General features: G+C 43.5%; 1 protein-coding gene across 1 annotated transcript in view; it reads right to left on the bottom strand.

Moving 5' to 3' along the window:
* Xrcc5 (X-ray repair cross complementing 5) overlaps positions 1-14,690 on the bottom strand; it is an 87,312-nt gene that overhangs the window by 61,826 nt on the left and 10,796 nt on the right. The window contains exons 6-9 of the mRNA XM_032901317.1: positions 13,622-13,813; positions 7,910-8,024; positions 6,724-6,862; positions 3,058-3,170 (exon numbers count right to left, since the gene is read on the bottom strand). Coding sequence (XP_032757208.1) covers positions 3,058-3,170; positions 6,724-6,862; positions 7,910-8,024; positions 13,622-13,813 — 559 coding nt within the window. The remainder of the gene's footprint in view (positions 1-3,057; positions 3,171-6,723; positions 6,863-7,909; positions 8,025-13,621; positions 13,814-14,690) is intronic.

Genomic DNA, 14,690 nt, shown 5'->3' with positions numbered 1-14,690 from the left:
ACACACACACACGCACACACACACACACACACACACACACACACACACAAGTGGTAGTGTGCTTGGCTAGCAAACAGTCACCATTCGCACACAAAAACAGTTCCCACCAATTTATTCCAAAATTGGTGTTCTGTCAGCATTCCAGCTGAAGATGGCGAGGAGGAGCGTATGGTTTCTTTAAATACAACTGACACCACTAGTCTGTTAAAAGGTGCGCATCTGTATTTTGTCGTATTCTATATGGAAAAGAAACCATGCAACACCTGTGTCCTTTGGGAAAGATCATACAAGGAAGCAGGTATTACAGTGGTCTATCCCAAACTGTGCTAGTTCACATGGTACGAGTAGCACCGGATGATGACACAGTCTCTGGGGTCAAGGAGACCTGGCTCAAAATCCACGTCTACTCTCATTTCACCATAAAGTCTTGGGCTAGCTACATAAGGAGGCTAATCCTCAATTCCCTAGTCTAAAAAATGCCCCAACAGTACGTGCCTGGAAGGGTAATACTAACTGAGAATTTGAATCAAATGTTTACCTTGGTTGGAACACGGTAATTATGCATTGAATGGTAGTTGTGATTATAATATTTTCATGATACTTGTCTGAGACAGAACTTTACAACAAAGTTGATTGGGGCCCTGCCTGGCTGCTGCTCATCCCACCTCAGGGAACCTAAAGATACCCTCCCTTCACACCAGGGAATAGGAGGCCTCTTCTCCTTTAGATGGAACAGTCTTTACCCATTTTCTTAAGCCCAGACTTGAATAAAGTATTTTCCTCCTTCAAAAGCAAAATCGATAAAATGAAATTGATTTGGAAGTTAAAAAAAGTAGAAAGATGTTAGAAAGAACATCATGACTTTAAAAGTAAAAATTTGAAATTAATAAATATCTTTCTTAGACATGTATTTCTTTTTGGTTATATTCACCCTGTTTTGCTTTGTTATTTAGCTAAAATAGGCCCCCACTTCCTGCCTGACAAAGGTAATTTCAGTATTAGCAATTCTGAATTATACTAAAGGTGTTTGAGATAGGGCTTATCTGTCTATCTAGACATAGGCAGAAAGGGTGATTTCCTCAGATGTAGTAACACACATCTTTAATCCCAGCAATTAGGATGCAGAGGCAGACAGATCTCTGTGAATTAAAGGCCAGACAGGACACAGCGTGAAATCTCTCTCACAAAAGGAAGAGAAGGGCTGGAGAGATGGCTCGGTGGTTAAGGGCATTGACTGCTCTCAGGAGGAGCCAGGTTCAAATCCAGCACCCACAGGCAGCTCACTGCCTTTAACTCCAGTTCCAGTGACCCAGCACCCTCTTCCGACCTCTGCAGACACTGCATGCACATGGTACACAGATAAGCATGCAGGCAAACACCCATGCACATTAAAATAAAAGATACAGATATATCTTTTTTTTTAAAGGGGAAACAGTTTCTACAAACTGGTCTAAGTAAGGTTAGTTTCACTCAAGATTAATATATATTAACTTACAAATGTTGCAATGCAGCTAGTTTTCCTTTAAAGAATTTTTAGGGGCTCTAAACTTCCAAAAGTAGTTATACTCTCTAAGCACATCCCATTCCAGTACACTCTTAGAGATCTTAGGTAAGTCTGCCCACTGTTCGGCTTAAAGAGGTTTTGTTTATTTGTTTAAAAAAAGTGTGTGTGTGTGTGTGTGTGTGTGTGTGTGTGTGTGTGTGTGTGTGTGTGTGTGAAATGCATGCCCTATATGTACAGGTGCTCCCCAGAGCCTGGAAGAAGACACCAGATCCCCTTGGACTAGAGTAATAGGCAACTGTGAGTCACCGGACTTGGTGCCTGGAGCCGAGTCTGGTCCTCTGGCACAGTGGTTCATGTTCCTAACCACTGAGCCGTCTCTCCAGGCCTTGGCCTGTGAGTTCTGAAGACACTGATGACAGTATGGATAATCATGAGAGCAATTCTACAGCTCATTGAATCATCCCAACACTAAAACTACATAAAGCCTGTGGGCCAGGGCACACAGATCCAGACTACTGGACGGTATTTACTTTCATTATAATTCCCACGAGTTATCTAATAAAAACCTCTTCATCTCTATGAGTTTAGGGAAAAATTCACATATAAAAATACTTGCCGGAGTGGCAGAGCAAGCTTCTAATCCCAGCACCTGTGAGGTAGAGGCAGGAGCATCTCTGAGTTCAAGGCCAGCATGGCCTACAGAGTGAATTCAAGGACAGTCAAGGCTACTAGAGAAACCCTGTCTCAAAACAAAACAAAATAATAACAATAACAATAATATTATTGGTATTTATTAACTCTGATTCATTCAGGAACAGTGAACCTAAGATCTCTGGGAATCGTTGAACCGTGCTTCCTAGGACCATATATGGGATCCCACAGTAAGCAGCTCCATGTCCCCTTTTGTCTACTTAATGTATCTGCACTTTGGTGCCTAAAAATCATGTGTCTTATGAATAAAGTTCACATCCTAGAACCCCGCATCAGAAATTGAGGGAAAAGGTGACCAACTATGAGTCAATGCACTCTGGAGTGTAGAAATGGTGCAGTGTGCGCAGATCCCCTCTTCAGAGGACCTGGGTTTGAGTCCTAGCATCTATAATCAAGTGGCTCGCAAACTGCCTTAACTCCAGCTCTAGGGGATCTGAGCCTGTCCTTCCCTCCAGCACCTGTACTCACACACATGCCCCATACACAGCCATGGATAGACACATAATAAAAATAATTTTTAAAAAGATATTAAAATAAATGATATTCTGAGATTTAGTTGACATTCAAAATCCAGCTAGACTACATATATATACATGTTTATGCATATATGTGTATATATGTATATGTGTGTGTGTGTGCCTCCATACACATGTGGACACACTCATGCCTATGTGTGCATGCACACACATACATACATAAATACACATATGCACACACAAGGAAATTAATACTTTTTAAATTAAAAAAAAGGCAGCACTCATCCCCAAACTACATTTTAGAGGACTGAATGAGAAATAAGTATGAATTGGAAATAAAAGCTCAAGGCACGTACTCTGCCATACCTGAGAAGATTTACAGAACCCCAGAACAGAGAAGCACTTCCCCTCCGATTTATATTTCATTTGTTCCTCATCCACTTTAGAAAAAGGAATGATGTCGCTTCCGTAGCGGAACCCTGGAAAATGAGAGCAGAGCATGTGTTAGCCACGTGTACATACATCAATACATGTGTAAGTACATCAAGACACGTGTACATACATCAATACATGTGTATCACAGAGTCAGTCTCTTCTGCTCCCTGGAACCAAATTACTGGCCCCTGTGGCCAACGGGGGGTAGGGATGGGGAGGAGCAGAGGCAGAAAGCAACCACATCTGCCGCTTACAGATGATTAAGGACTAATTACATTTTTAAGGTAGCATCCTCTGCAGTCTAGGTACCTTAATGATCACCCAGCAGAGGAGAGGGTGGTTCAAACACAGCACATTAGTCATCCTCCAAAGACAACCGTGTTGACTACAGAACGAGAGTGAGTTGTAAACATAATCAAAAGCACATTTATTCAGAAACCCAGAGGTCCTCAGAGAAAACAGCCTGCCAGAAATCTTCAAAACAAAATGTCCAAAAGCACGTGCTAGAAATAGACAAACCTGCAGCCACCTAACAGAAGCAGCCCAAACTCTATTTTTAAAGCATTCAACTGACAAGCCCTATACTTTCCTGGATTTGAATTTATTATATTACTGGAATTTGGTTATATTTGTTTTCAGTGTCTTAGGTTGGATGAATATGGGCTCATATGCTCCCACTACAAGTGAAAAAGAAAAAGAAAAAGCGAAGCCCCAACCCTGTTCTCCAGCATCTGCTCTCCTGAGTGCAGAGCTTCTCTCCAGGGTCAATGCAGGAAGGGTCAGCAAAACCCAAGAAACAGCGCGAGTCCCAAGGCAGACCTTGTATTCCAGTGTCTGCTCGTTCCTGTTAGGCTGCTGGGGTCACGGAGTTAATAAAACAAGAAAGCAATTTCTAGCCTCATGCCTGGCTTTTTGAAAAAGATGTCAACAAATTCAAAAATTCCAATAGGAAACTCAACAGGGAAACACGAGACACGATTAAGCATGCATCTAAACCGAATGCTTTTCCTTTCATTTCCCAGTCACTTGTGTGCAGGTGGGGGAAAGGGTACAAACACGTGCATGTGTACATACGGGTGTGCTCACATGGGAGTGTGTGTACAGGTCAGAGGTCAACTTCGCCTCTATTCTTTCTCTTCTGCTCCCCACCTTACTCTTTGAGACAGGGCTCTCCAGCCCAGCACAGCTGACTGGCTAGCCAGCCCTGGGGTTCACCTGTCTCCACCCCTCCAGCACTGGGGTGGCAAGAGTGCACTCCCACGCCTGGCTTTATTTCATTTTACTCACTTGTTTGTTTGGTTTGGTTGGTTGTGTTTTTTGAGACAGGGTTTCTCTGTGTAGCCTTGGCTGTCCTGGAACTCACTGCAACCCAGGCTGGCCTTAAACTCAGAGATCTGCCAGTCTCTGCCTCTGAGTGCTGGGGTTAAAGACATGTGCCACCAAGGCCAGCCCGTGCCTGGCTTTTCCGTGGGTCCTGTAGATCCAGACCCAAGTCCTCATCTTGCCACAGCAGCTCTTTGCTCACCAGCTATCTCCCAGACCCTAAACCAAGTGTTTTTCTAACTTCTTCTTACCATCAGTCATGTTCTTATTTAAATTAGCTACATCAGAGTGCTCATGAAAACTGCCTGTGCTTTTTCTGGTTCTTCTGCTTCAAGTGCAAATACTTTGGTTCTCCGAAGCCCAGGTACAGAGAGACTCCTGCCTTGTGCACCATACTTTTGGCTCACGTGTCACACACTAGATGCTCTCTGGGTAAGAAGAAGAACAACCAGACATTGAGTAGGTAGACAGTGGAGGACAGAGCAAAGGGAAATAATTAGAGTAACTAAGAGGGTAAAAGGAGAACTGAGGACCTTCACACACTGTGACAGACAGTGACCCCAACACTTCCCCTTCAATTTGCTCTGCCCTGAGAATCTGACTGTCCCAGATAACAGAGCTCTCTTGTAACGACATAAAGAACTGGTCCCCTCTCCTCCAGTCCCTCCTCGTTCTAATCCAGTTGTCACACTCATCTCCCCATGGAACACTCCTAAACACCGTAGACATATGTGAATCCCCTAAACCATCAGTGGCTCCAAGTGCTTTTAAAATCAGGCATACACTTTCGAGTCTCATCACCCAAAAACCCTTTATTGGCTCAGTGCTGAACAGAATGGAGTGAACACAGCTCACGGATGAGTTCTGTGCCCGTGTGCAGCTAGCTGTGTAACTTTATGTTAATGAAAATCTTTCAGCTCTGGTCCTTCAGGCTAAGCTTGATCATCTACTTGACGGGATAATTTTGGAATCACCATGAAACATTCTCCAAATGTACCTGTGATGAAGTTACTACTCTGGGTTAACTGAAGCGGGAAGACCCACCCTCATGTGGATGCCACCGTCTCATGTGCTGGGGTCCAGAGCTTAACAAAAGGGAGAACATGAACTGAGCGCAGCTTGCTGACCGCAGCTGTAGCCGGCCTCACATCTCTGCCACCTTCCCTTCCCTGCCTGGCAGACTGTGTCCTCAAACTGTGGGCCAAAATGAACCTGTCCTGCCTTCAGTTGCTTTTGTCACAGCAGTAAGAAAAGAATCTACTACAGTCCTTCTGTGGAAAGCAGAAATAGCAACGGTGTCTGTGCTTCATTAGGTGTGACAATTAAGAGAAAATACAGGCTGCTACTGAAGATACCCCACAGGCCCTGTGAGCCTGGCCTGCACCTTACTCATGCTCCTCTGCCCGCTGCGAGCCAGTCCTTACACCGGAATGCAATGATCCACGGATGACAGGGTCGTGATTCCAGCTCAACCACAATTCCAAAAGTCATGCTCTACACTATGCTACTGAACTCAACCAAACAAGTAGTAGCTATTGTAAAGTGTTAATTATATTCTGTACATAACTGTATACACTACCAGCTTCAAACCATCCCATTCCCTCACACACTTAAATGCATGCAGTAAGATCTAACACCATACGTGATTTTTTTTCCCCAGAACTGGAACTTAAAACTACACTAAGCGGCACACAACCTGATAATAAGTTGATCTAAGCGCCCCGGCTGCCATCTTAAGCATCATTTGGCATCCGAGGATTTGAGCTCTTGAATATTCAGATATTCTCAGCTAGTTTCCGAGTCCTCTGGATAAAGATAACGCCTAAACATACTCTTTAAGCCAAATGGGTTGGGTATATTTAGCCCAGCTTTAAAGAGCCTAGTGTGTATAAGCCACGACAATAATCACAAATAATATTTTCCCCTAAGTGAGCATACCCAGTAGGATATAAGACCTGAGATTGGCACTTGAAGAATAAAGGCAAAAGCTGCTTCTGTCGCTTTATAAGTGCCCTTCTAGCTAGTGAATCTGCACATCGGAATGAAGCCAAGTACAAGTCCCGTCACTTGACACATTTAAATTTGGAAGGATCAAATACACAGGTCCTTCCTAAGAGCCATCTCGCTGGGAGTCCCCACTGACCTAGAGGACCCAGTGTTTCTGCTGCACCTCTGCATCGCAAAAAAAGCATCTCTAGGTGAACAATCTATGGTGCCTCCCATCGCCTTGAAGAAAATCTCTCTTGGATGAAAGTGCAGACACTTGTGTCATACCTTGAATAGTGTCCTCTTTGGAAACTTCCGTTTCATCATCGTCATTTAGGCAATAAACAGTCTCTTTTTGTATATCTTCCTTCTTTAGAGTTCTTGCGTCCACAACTACCCAACTCTTTTTAAATTTCTCCTGTACAATCTATGATCAAAAGTCAGATAGAAAATGAGGAGAGACAAGGTAGTGGCCAACAGAAAATGAAAGGCTGACAGACTCTCTGAACAATTATCCTAGCTATCTTTATCCTCTTTTTCCCTTTTATTAACTTCCGTTTCTTTCAAATGGGAATATCTTATAACTGTCTCTACATCCCCTTTTCTCCTTTGGTAAGCTACAGGCACAAGCTGATTTCTGAAGACACATACACTTTCTATAGAAAACCCTCAAACTGACTAAGAAAGAAGGAGCACATATATTCCCATAGTCAGAGGGCGGGAGAAACCAACAAAGGAAACTGAAAGGGTTTATTTTCATCCCTAGGCTCACTCTTTTAGTCTTGACAGAAACCAAAATAACTTAAAATAACCTCTGTGGTTCTCATCATGTATTTGGGAATTAAGTTCTTAAACATACAAAAATATGTCTGTATATTTATTTCTCAGACTTAATTATATTTTTAGTATATATTTAGGGTGGGGAACAAGGAAGCCCATGTTGAAGTTTAGATCAGATTCCCACTCAGACTGGAATTGAAATAACTACAGAAAGCAAGTGACGTTTGAAAGTGAACTCTGATGTGCAAACATGAGTCCCAACACACAACCTGACACTAAAAGACAACACTTTTGACATCCTGTGGATGCTATTCTATTGGAGCACTAATGACTGGATTAGGTATGACCACATCCCCACAGCTCTACACATGACTCTGGTGTGTTACTGACGTCTCCACTCTGACATACAACGACAAGTTAATCCCCACGCTTCTTTCCCCTAAAAGGAAAGGACGAAAAGGCCTGAATTCCTGAGGAAGAGGGAATCAAGCCATATTATAAACGATTTTTAAAGGCTCTGCTCGCATGCCTTTTAGATGAAAAGCTATATACAAAGATTAAATCAAAAGGGAGAGCAGTAAAAAGAGGCAGTAATTATACTCTGAATAACTCACACATGAATTGTCAGCTTCTTACATAAGCATATTTATCTGCCTGCCAACACTGCTTTAAAAGAATGCATTTTACTACCTACCGATTTATAGGCTACGATCCTTATAGACAAGTTGGGGCCGATGGTCAGTTGGCAGGGCCAGGGCAAGGAACGCCTCTCAATCTTCTTAAAGACGCACAGTTGCTGAAGACTCTCACTTAATAACGGAAAACACATATTGAAAGAATTTTCTAACGTTAGTTTAGACAAGATGGTTTACTTAGTTTACTAGAATGAGACTTAAGTTGCTGTTGATTATAAGGAGAGAAAAAGCAGCAGGCGGTAGGAAAATGGCAGCACGGCTGGGAAGGAGGCAGACACAGGAGAGTTGGCTTGGGAGGAACTCCAGTCACTGTCCTGACGGGGAAAGGAACTACTCGCCCTCCTATTATAGATCATTTCTTTTCGATGCACCAATGATTCTTAACACTTGTTAAGAACACCACTGAGTTGATAATAAAAACACATTCTCCAATGAGTAGGCACACACATGGAAGGTGCTTGGCCACTCCCAGAAAACAACAGTAGGAACCAGCCACTGCTCTGGGTATCAAAGGCAAGGTACCAGTCTACAGCCGCTCTGCTCACAATTCATTAGTTAATTCCAACTCCCCTAAATAAAAGACAAGATGGTTTTTATATGCACACAACAGAGAGAGTTACATAAATACTACCCAGGGAATAAAGGAATCAGTAGCCTGTTTGGTCTTTATGTAAAGTAGATAGCTCTATAGGTTTTTAATGCAGAGACAGGCAGGGAGAAGATAAATTAACATAGAGTATGCTTCAATTAAACAAGGGTCAAATTCAGCCAGGTATGGTGGAACACCTTTAATCTCAGCACTTGGGAGGCAGAGGCAGGCAGATCTCTGAGTTTAAGGCCAGTCTGGTCTACAAAGTGAGTTCCTCGACAGCCAGGGCTACACAGTGAAACCCTGTCTTGGTGTGTTGGGGGAGTAAGGGGGGGTAAAATTCAAGTCTGATTTTTTCTGCCCCTAATCAAACAGAACAGAAGACTACAGGAGAGGTAGAATGTGGTATTCCATAAGAAAAAGAGCAAAAAATTGATGGTCTAATATACACAAAGTGTATAATCCGAACCTTATGACTAATGTCCTTGGTGTAGACAAAAGAGTCTACGAAGTGGTGGGGAGCTACCTGGCATTACCAAGTTAGAGTCAGAGAGGCCACAACAGACTCCAGTGCTCAGAACCATGGTAGCCATGGTAACAAGCAGCTGTTCTGCCTAAGCCCCCAACCCCCAAGTCCATGGTACACCTAGGCTTCTGGTTTGTGAAAAATGACTACGTCTGCACCAGATCTAATCTGTCTCATGAGACATTACTAGTCCATCCATGACAACCATGAGGTATGGAGTCTGAAAAAAGGATATCTTAAAAATGTTTTTATATAATTTCTCATAGTCAATGCTGTCCTTTTTCCTCAAGCCTCTTTTCCTTCCAATTAAAATTTTTGCCTTAATGTTCAGTCTTTAGTCTCTTTTCATTTCTATGATCACCAGGCCAAAGATCATACATGTGAGTTTCAGAGAAACTGAATTTAAAAATCCAGTTGCTTACAATTGACTTAAGTAAGAACGGTCACTGTATTTGAATGACAAAGTTCTGACCTACATGGTTTAAACCAAAGCAGTTTAAAGGACCAAGACACACAAACATAGTCAATAATTTATCTGCTTGCTGGGGAAAATGGGAAGATGCTTTGAAAATAGTAAATTTATATTAACTTATAACACATTAACTTAAGGCATGCATTCTCAAAACAGAGAGAAACAGCTTAAGAATGCACATCTGTACACAGTGTGACAAGAGTCAAGATGTTTCACTGTATGGGATTTCTCGCTAATTCCTTTGATGACCCCTTGGAAAATTACAATTCTGTTCCAAGTTACCAATAATTTCAGGGGTTTCTGTATTTACAAAATTGTGGTGTATCTTGTCAATTACAGATCTTCAGAAATACTTAAAAACTGTAGCTGAGGAAAAAGAGGTGGACTGTTGCTACTCATAAAAAGGCCAGCTGCTGACCTACTCACACTGAGATCTGTGACACGGCCCTGAACTCCGTATAGCAACTGACCAATGTGATTAATTCCTAAACAAAAGCAGCATATCCCGAGACTCTGAATCCACACAAGCCACTACTTGGCCACCTTTGCCAAGTCTCTCTCCTCAGAAACATGGCGGTAGATCCAATGTAACCTTCCCAGATTCTTTGCCAAGAGTAAGTGTGTATCCAACTCTAACAGAAAACAAGAACAGAGATGTTCTCTCCCACAGCGTCTACAGACTGATGGAAAAAGCAGTTTCTTTCAGTATTACGTGGTGCCTCAGGAGTTTCATCCCTTGGGTTATTGTTCCAGTCAGGATTTCAGCGTGCAGCCTTGGCTGTCCTGGAACTTGCTCTGTAGAGCAGAACGGACTCCCCTGCCTCTGTGGGATTAAAGGTGTCGCTACCCCCCACCCCATCCCCAGCCAGGGCCTTCGTTTCCCTTCCAACACCAAGGAGGACATATTCCCTCCATAACATCAACACTGACACTGGTTGTGAATTCTTTACATTCTGAGCTTGCATTTTACGTGTTTGAACCATCTACACTCAAGTGAGAGGGCTTTGGTCTGCTTATTTGTTGTAATAGGACTTGGTCAAACTGTTTAATGATCTAAAGTAAGAAAAAAAAAAAAGAGAAGCCCCAAATCAAAACCACAATATTCCTCCCCATGATGCTCTCTAAAACCTGCATCAAAAAGTGAAGGAACACTGACAGTCTCAGACACGACACCATTTCTCATCATTAAAAGTGGTTCTTGCTGGTACGGCCACTATGGAAGTTACTGTGCAATCAGGCACTATGCAGCTACACGACTTTGGGCATCTGCACCGTAGCACAGAGATACCTGCATATCATGTTTATTGCTGTTCTGGTCACACAATCAGGAAAGGCACCAGCCCAGACAGCCATCAGCTTATGCGTGGATAATGGAAATGGAGCACACATGCATAACAGACTTGCATTCGGCTTTAAAGAACAGGGAAATTATAGATCTGCAAGAAAGTGGATAGAATTGAAAAATATATTAGGTGAGATAAGCCAGGCTCTGAAAGATAAATAATATATATTCTCATGTATGTATGAGGTAGAGCCTGGCTTCTGATTTCTATATATGTGGACTGTGTGGGAGATGAGTTTACAGAGGCTGGGAAACCAGAAAGGGCCTATATGAGGGGACAAAAGAAGCCTGAACCCTGTGTGTGTGTGGGGGGGGGGGTTGGTGTGGTGTGTGTGTGTGTGTGTGTGTGTGGGTGTGTGTGTGTGTGTGTGTGTGTGTGTGTATGTGGTGTGTGTATATGTGGTGGGGGTCTGTGTACGTGTGTAGTGTGTATGTGTGTATATGTATGTGTGTGTGTGTGTGTGTATGTAGGTGTGTGTATATGTGTGTGGTATGGTGTGGTGTGTGTATGTGTGTGTGTGTATGTGTATATGTGTATGTGGTATGGTATGTGTGTGTGTATGTGTATATGTGTATGTGGTATGGTGTGTGTGTGTATGTATGTGTAGTGTGTATATGTGTGTGTATGTATGTATATGTGGTGTGTATGTGTGTGGGTGGGTGTGTGTGCACGTGTACATGTACGTGGGTGTATGGGTGTGTGTGTATGTATGTGTATATGTGTGTGTGTGTGTGTGTGTGTAGAACAGAACACGTAGTATGAAGGTGGAAAGAGGATTATAGAGGTGGAAACCTTAAGTACAGATGACTGGTAAGGAGATGGAGAGTCAACCCAAACTAAGGCTCTCTGAAAAAGCTGTGAGGAGCTGGAGAGACGGCTCAGGAATTCAGAGCACCGACAGCTCTTGCAGCACCATATGATGGCCCTCAGCCATTTGTAACTCCAGTTCCAGGGATCCAATACTTTCTTCTGACTTCTGGGCAACGGGCACACATGTGGACACACACGTACATGCAAATAATGTAAAAAAAACTTTCTAAGTCTTTCTAAGCCATAATGAAACCCTCCCCTCTGTAAGCTGATCAGAAGACGAGCAGAGAGGGCCATGTTCCCCGTGTGGGTGATAAAGCTGCCCAGAAGCCACACGTTACTGAGTGAAACCACAGGGGCAGGTTTCTACTAGGAAGGGAGTTTACTGGTAAGGGAGACTCCTGCGGTCCCTAAAACCACAGGACTATGTAGTAAGACCCTACTGCAGAAGGCACCACGGGCTTTGGTCGCTGGGCACAGAGAAAGCCAGCAGTGCTGAGTGAGAGGCTTGTTCTCTGCTGTGTAGCTTTCCCAACACTGGAGGATGCTTTGCAGACTGCTGGAAGAACTGTGGTCAAAGGTCTCAGCCCACTGCATGGGTGCTGTGTACTGAAACCAACCAATAGGCCCACAGATGTAACAGGAGCACATCTGTTAAGGCAACTGACTCCCCTGCCTCCCATGCTTGAATTTAAGGTCCACAGCCCAGAAAAAAGGCCGCAGTTAGTATATTGTAAACCTAATCCCAAAGCCCATGGCTACCAAGGTCCCAGGCCCTAGTGAAGAAGCTACTGTTGTTCTGCTAAATGGACATGATGTCCCCCTCAGATTGTGTGTCTGTGACTGTGTCTGTTTGGGCGTGTGCACTTGAGGACACACTCACGACCTCTGGAAGAGCAGGAAGCACCCTTAACCACTGAGCTATCCTTCCAGGCCCTTCACATCATCTCCTTAACACTTATGTTCATGTGCATAGATTAGTGATGCGACATCAGGTTTGGTCAGAGAATCTTCTTTTTGTAGTAGACGGCAATTACTACAGGTAGGACTGTGGGTGAACAAAGTGCTAAGAGTGTGTGCCTATTGAACGCTCGGCCCTAAATGAGACATGTATAGTATCCCCTACCAGGCTCAGGGAACACTGTAGAAGATGGGTCAGAAAAATGTAAAAACCAGAGGAAGTGGCAGAGTGTTGTAGAGTGTTGTGCTACAGTCACACAAGACTGGGCCTTTCCACACTCCACCTCGGTGTGGAGGAGCTCACAGGTTCTATAGGCAGCTAACAGTTTATAAGAAAGGAGGAGAGATTTTCTTTCTTTTTTCTTTTTTTGGTGGGATCAGAAGAGAGACATGTTCTTCAGTAGCATAACTACAGGTGAGCCAGTCGTTGTCTGTAAGTAATCCCTCACCCATGCTCCACTAAGCAGCCCTCACTGGGTCAACCCATCAGGGCCACCAAAAACAAAAACAGACATGAAAGTAGAAAGGAAATGCAGAGACAAGGAGGGATCAGCAGGAATGGGAGGAAAAGAGCAGGATGAGTGTGATCAAAAGACGAAATTCATGTGAATGAAAAGATACAATAAAAACAATTACCTACAACCAATATACACTAATAAAAGAACCTTTACAAGTTTTAAATGGGTTTAGTAAATATATAAACATAAGTCTGGTCCAAGACACGTGCCCCGAGCTTGGAATAAAGATGAAGTCTATCACTCTGTCTCTAAGGCCTCTATCTACTCCCAAACTTCAGTCACACCCCTGGAAATAAATGAGAACCCTGTGCAAATCATACAAACTAATAAAAAGAGATTAGGGGTGAACTCGAGAGTTCTTTGATAAAAGTCGGAACACTTATTAAAGAATGACTGCAAAGTCAAGAACAGCTCAGGGAAAGACAGTGTTAAGGAGACGTCTGATGAGGGAGATCCATGTGGGAAGACCGAGAGTCACGTCTTCACCTCCTACCTGAAGGAATAAATTTCATCCAGACCGTCTTTGCCTTCTAAAGACAGCATCACCCTCGTCACCATGCGGATGCCCTCCTTTTGCTGCTCAGTAAGTCCTTTTTGAGGGAAGGAGGGTGCGCAGTGGTCGAAGCTGGAGTCGTGGTCTTCTGTCTTCCCAGGCTCACCATTCTTGTCGATTGGAAAAGGCAGACTATCGGGAAAGATTGCCGGGAAAGAAGATGAGCTCTGGTTCTAAATCTGGTCCAACCCTGTGACTGTTACTACCAATGGGGGAGATGCCCGCCTATCAGTCAACCTTACTCAGCTCCGTAATTTCATCTGTCAAATGTCGTGTATCTACCTAAGTATTACTTCAGCTTTAATAACTAACATTCCTTTGATTTGATAAAAGGGGGAAACTGCCTGACAGCAACCAAATAACTAAAAGGCTCTCTGTGAGGCAAACAAACTTTCAGCCAGGTCCTGGAGCTTTTGGGAGGCAGACATCAAATACAAAATTTGCATTGGCACTGTAAGCTCAGATTTCCCTAGCCCCAGACCCGTGAGGGGAAACTGTCTGCTTATAAATCACCTGGCCTGTATTGTCACAGCAACGGGAATCGTCTGAGACAAGCTCATGTTGCCCAACTCTACTAGCTAAGGAGGATTCTGGGTGTTTGCTTTGTTTTGTCTTTCTGTTGACTCTTTGTGAGTTTCACATCATCCACCACATTCCCACTCATCTCCCGGGCCCTCATATCTGTCCTCCACCTTTGTAAATCCCCTCACCAACAAAATAAAAACCACACAAACAAACAAAACCAAGCACAGAAAACATCTCGTCATGGACACTGTAGTGTGTCACAGTGTGTCCTGTGGTATACCTCTGAAGGACTCGAGTGTTCCACCCTCTGACTTCAAACTTATAAAAATATCAGGAATCAACAGTCTGAGGGAGAGACCTAGAAGAGCTCACTGACGGTCACTAATGCCAGAGGTTAAAGTTCAGGAAGAAATGCATCCCAGAGCAAGTCCAGGCAATACACTAAGCACACCAGAGTGCTGGGGAAGCCACCTCTGATCCCTCA

Source organism: Rattus rattus, chromosome 4 (genome assembly GCF_011064425.1).
Source record: "Rattus rattus isolate New Zealand chromosome 4, Rrattus_CSIRO_v1, whole genome shotgun sequence".
In the NCBI taxonomy this organism is placed as follows: Eukaryota; Metazoa; Chordata; class Mammalia; order Rodentia; family Muridae; genus Rattus; species Rattus rattus.
The sequence above is the reverse complement of the archived record's forward strand: the minus strand, read 5'-3'. Positions and strand labels throughout refer to the sequence as shown.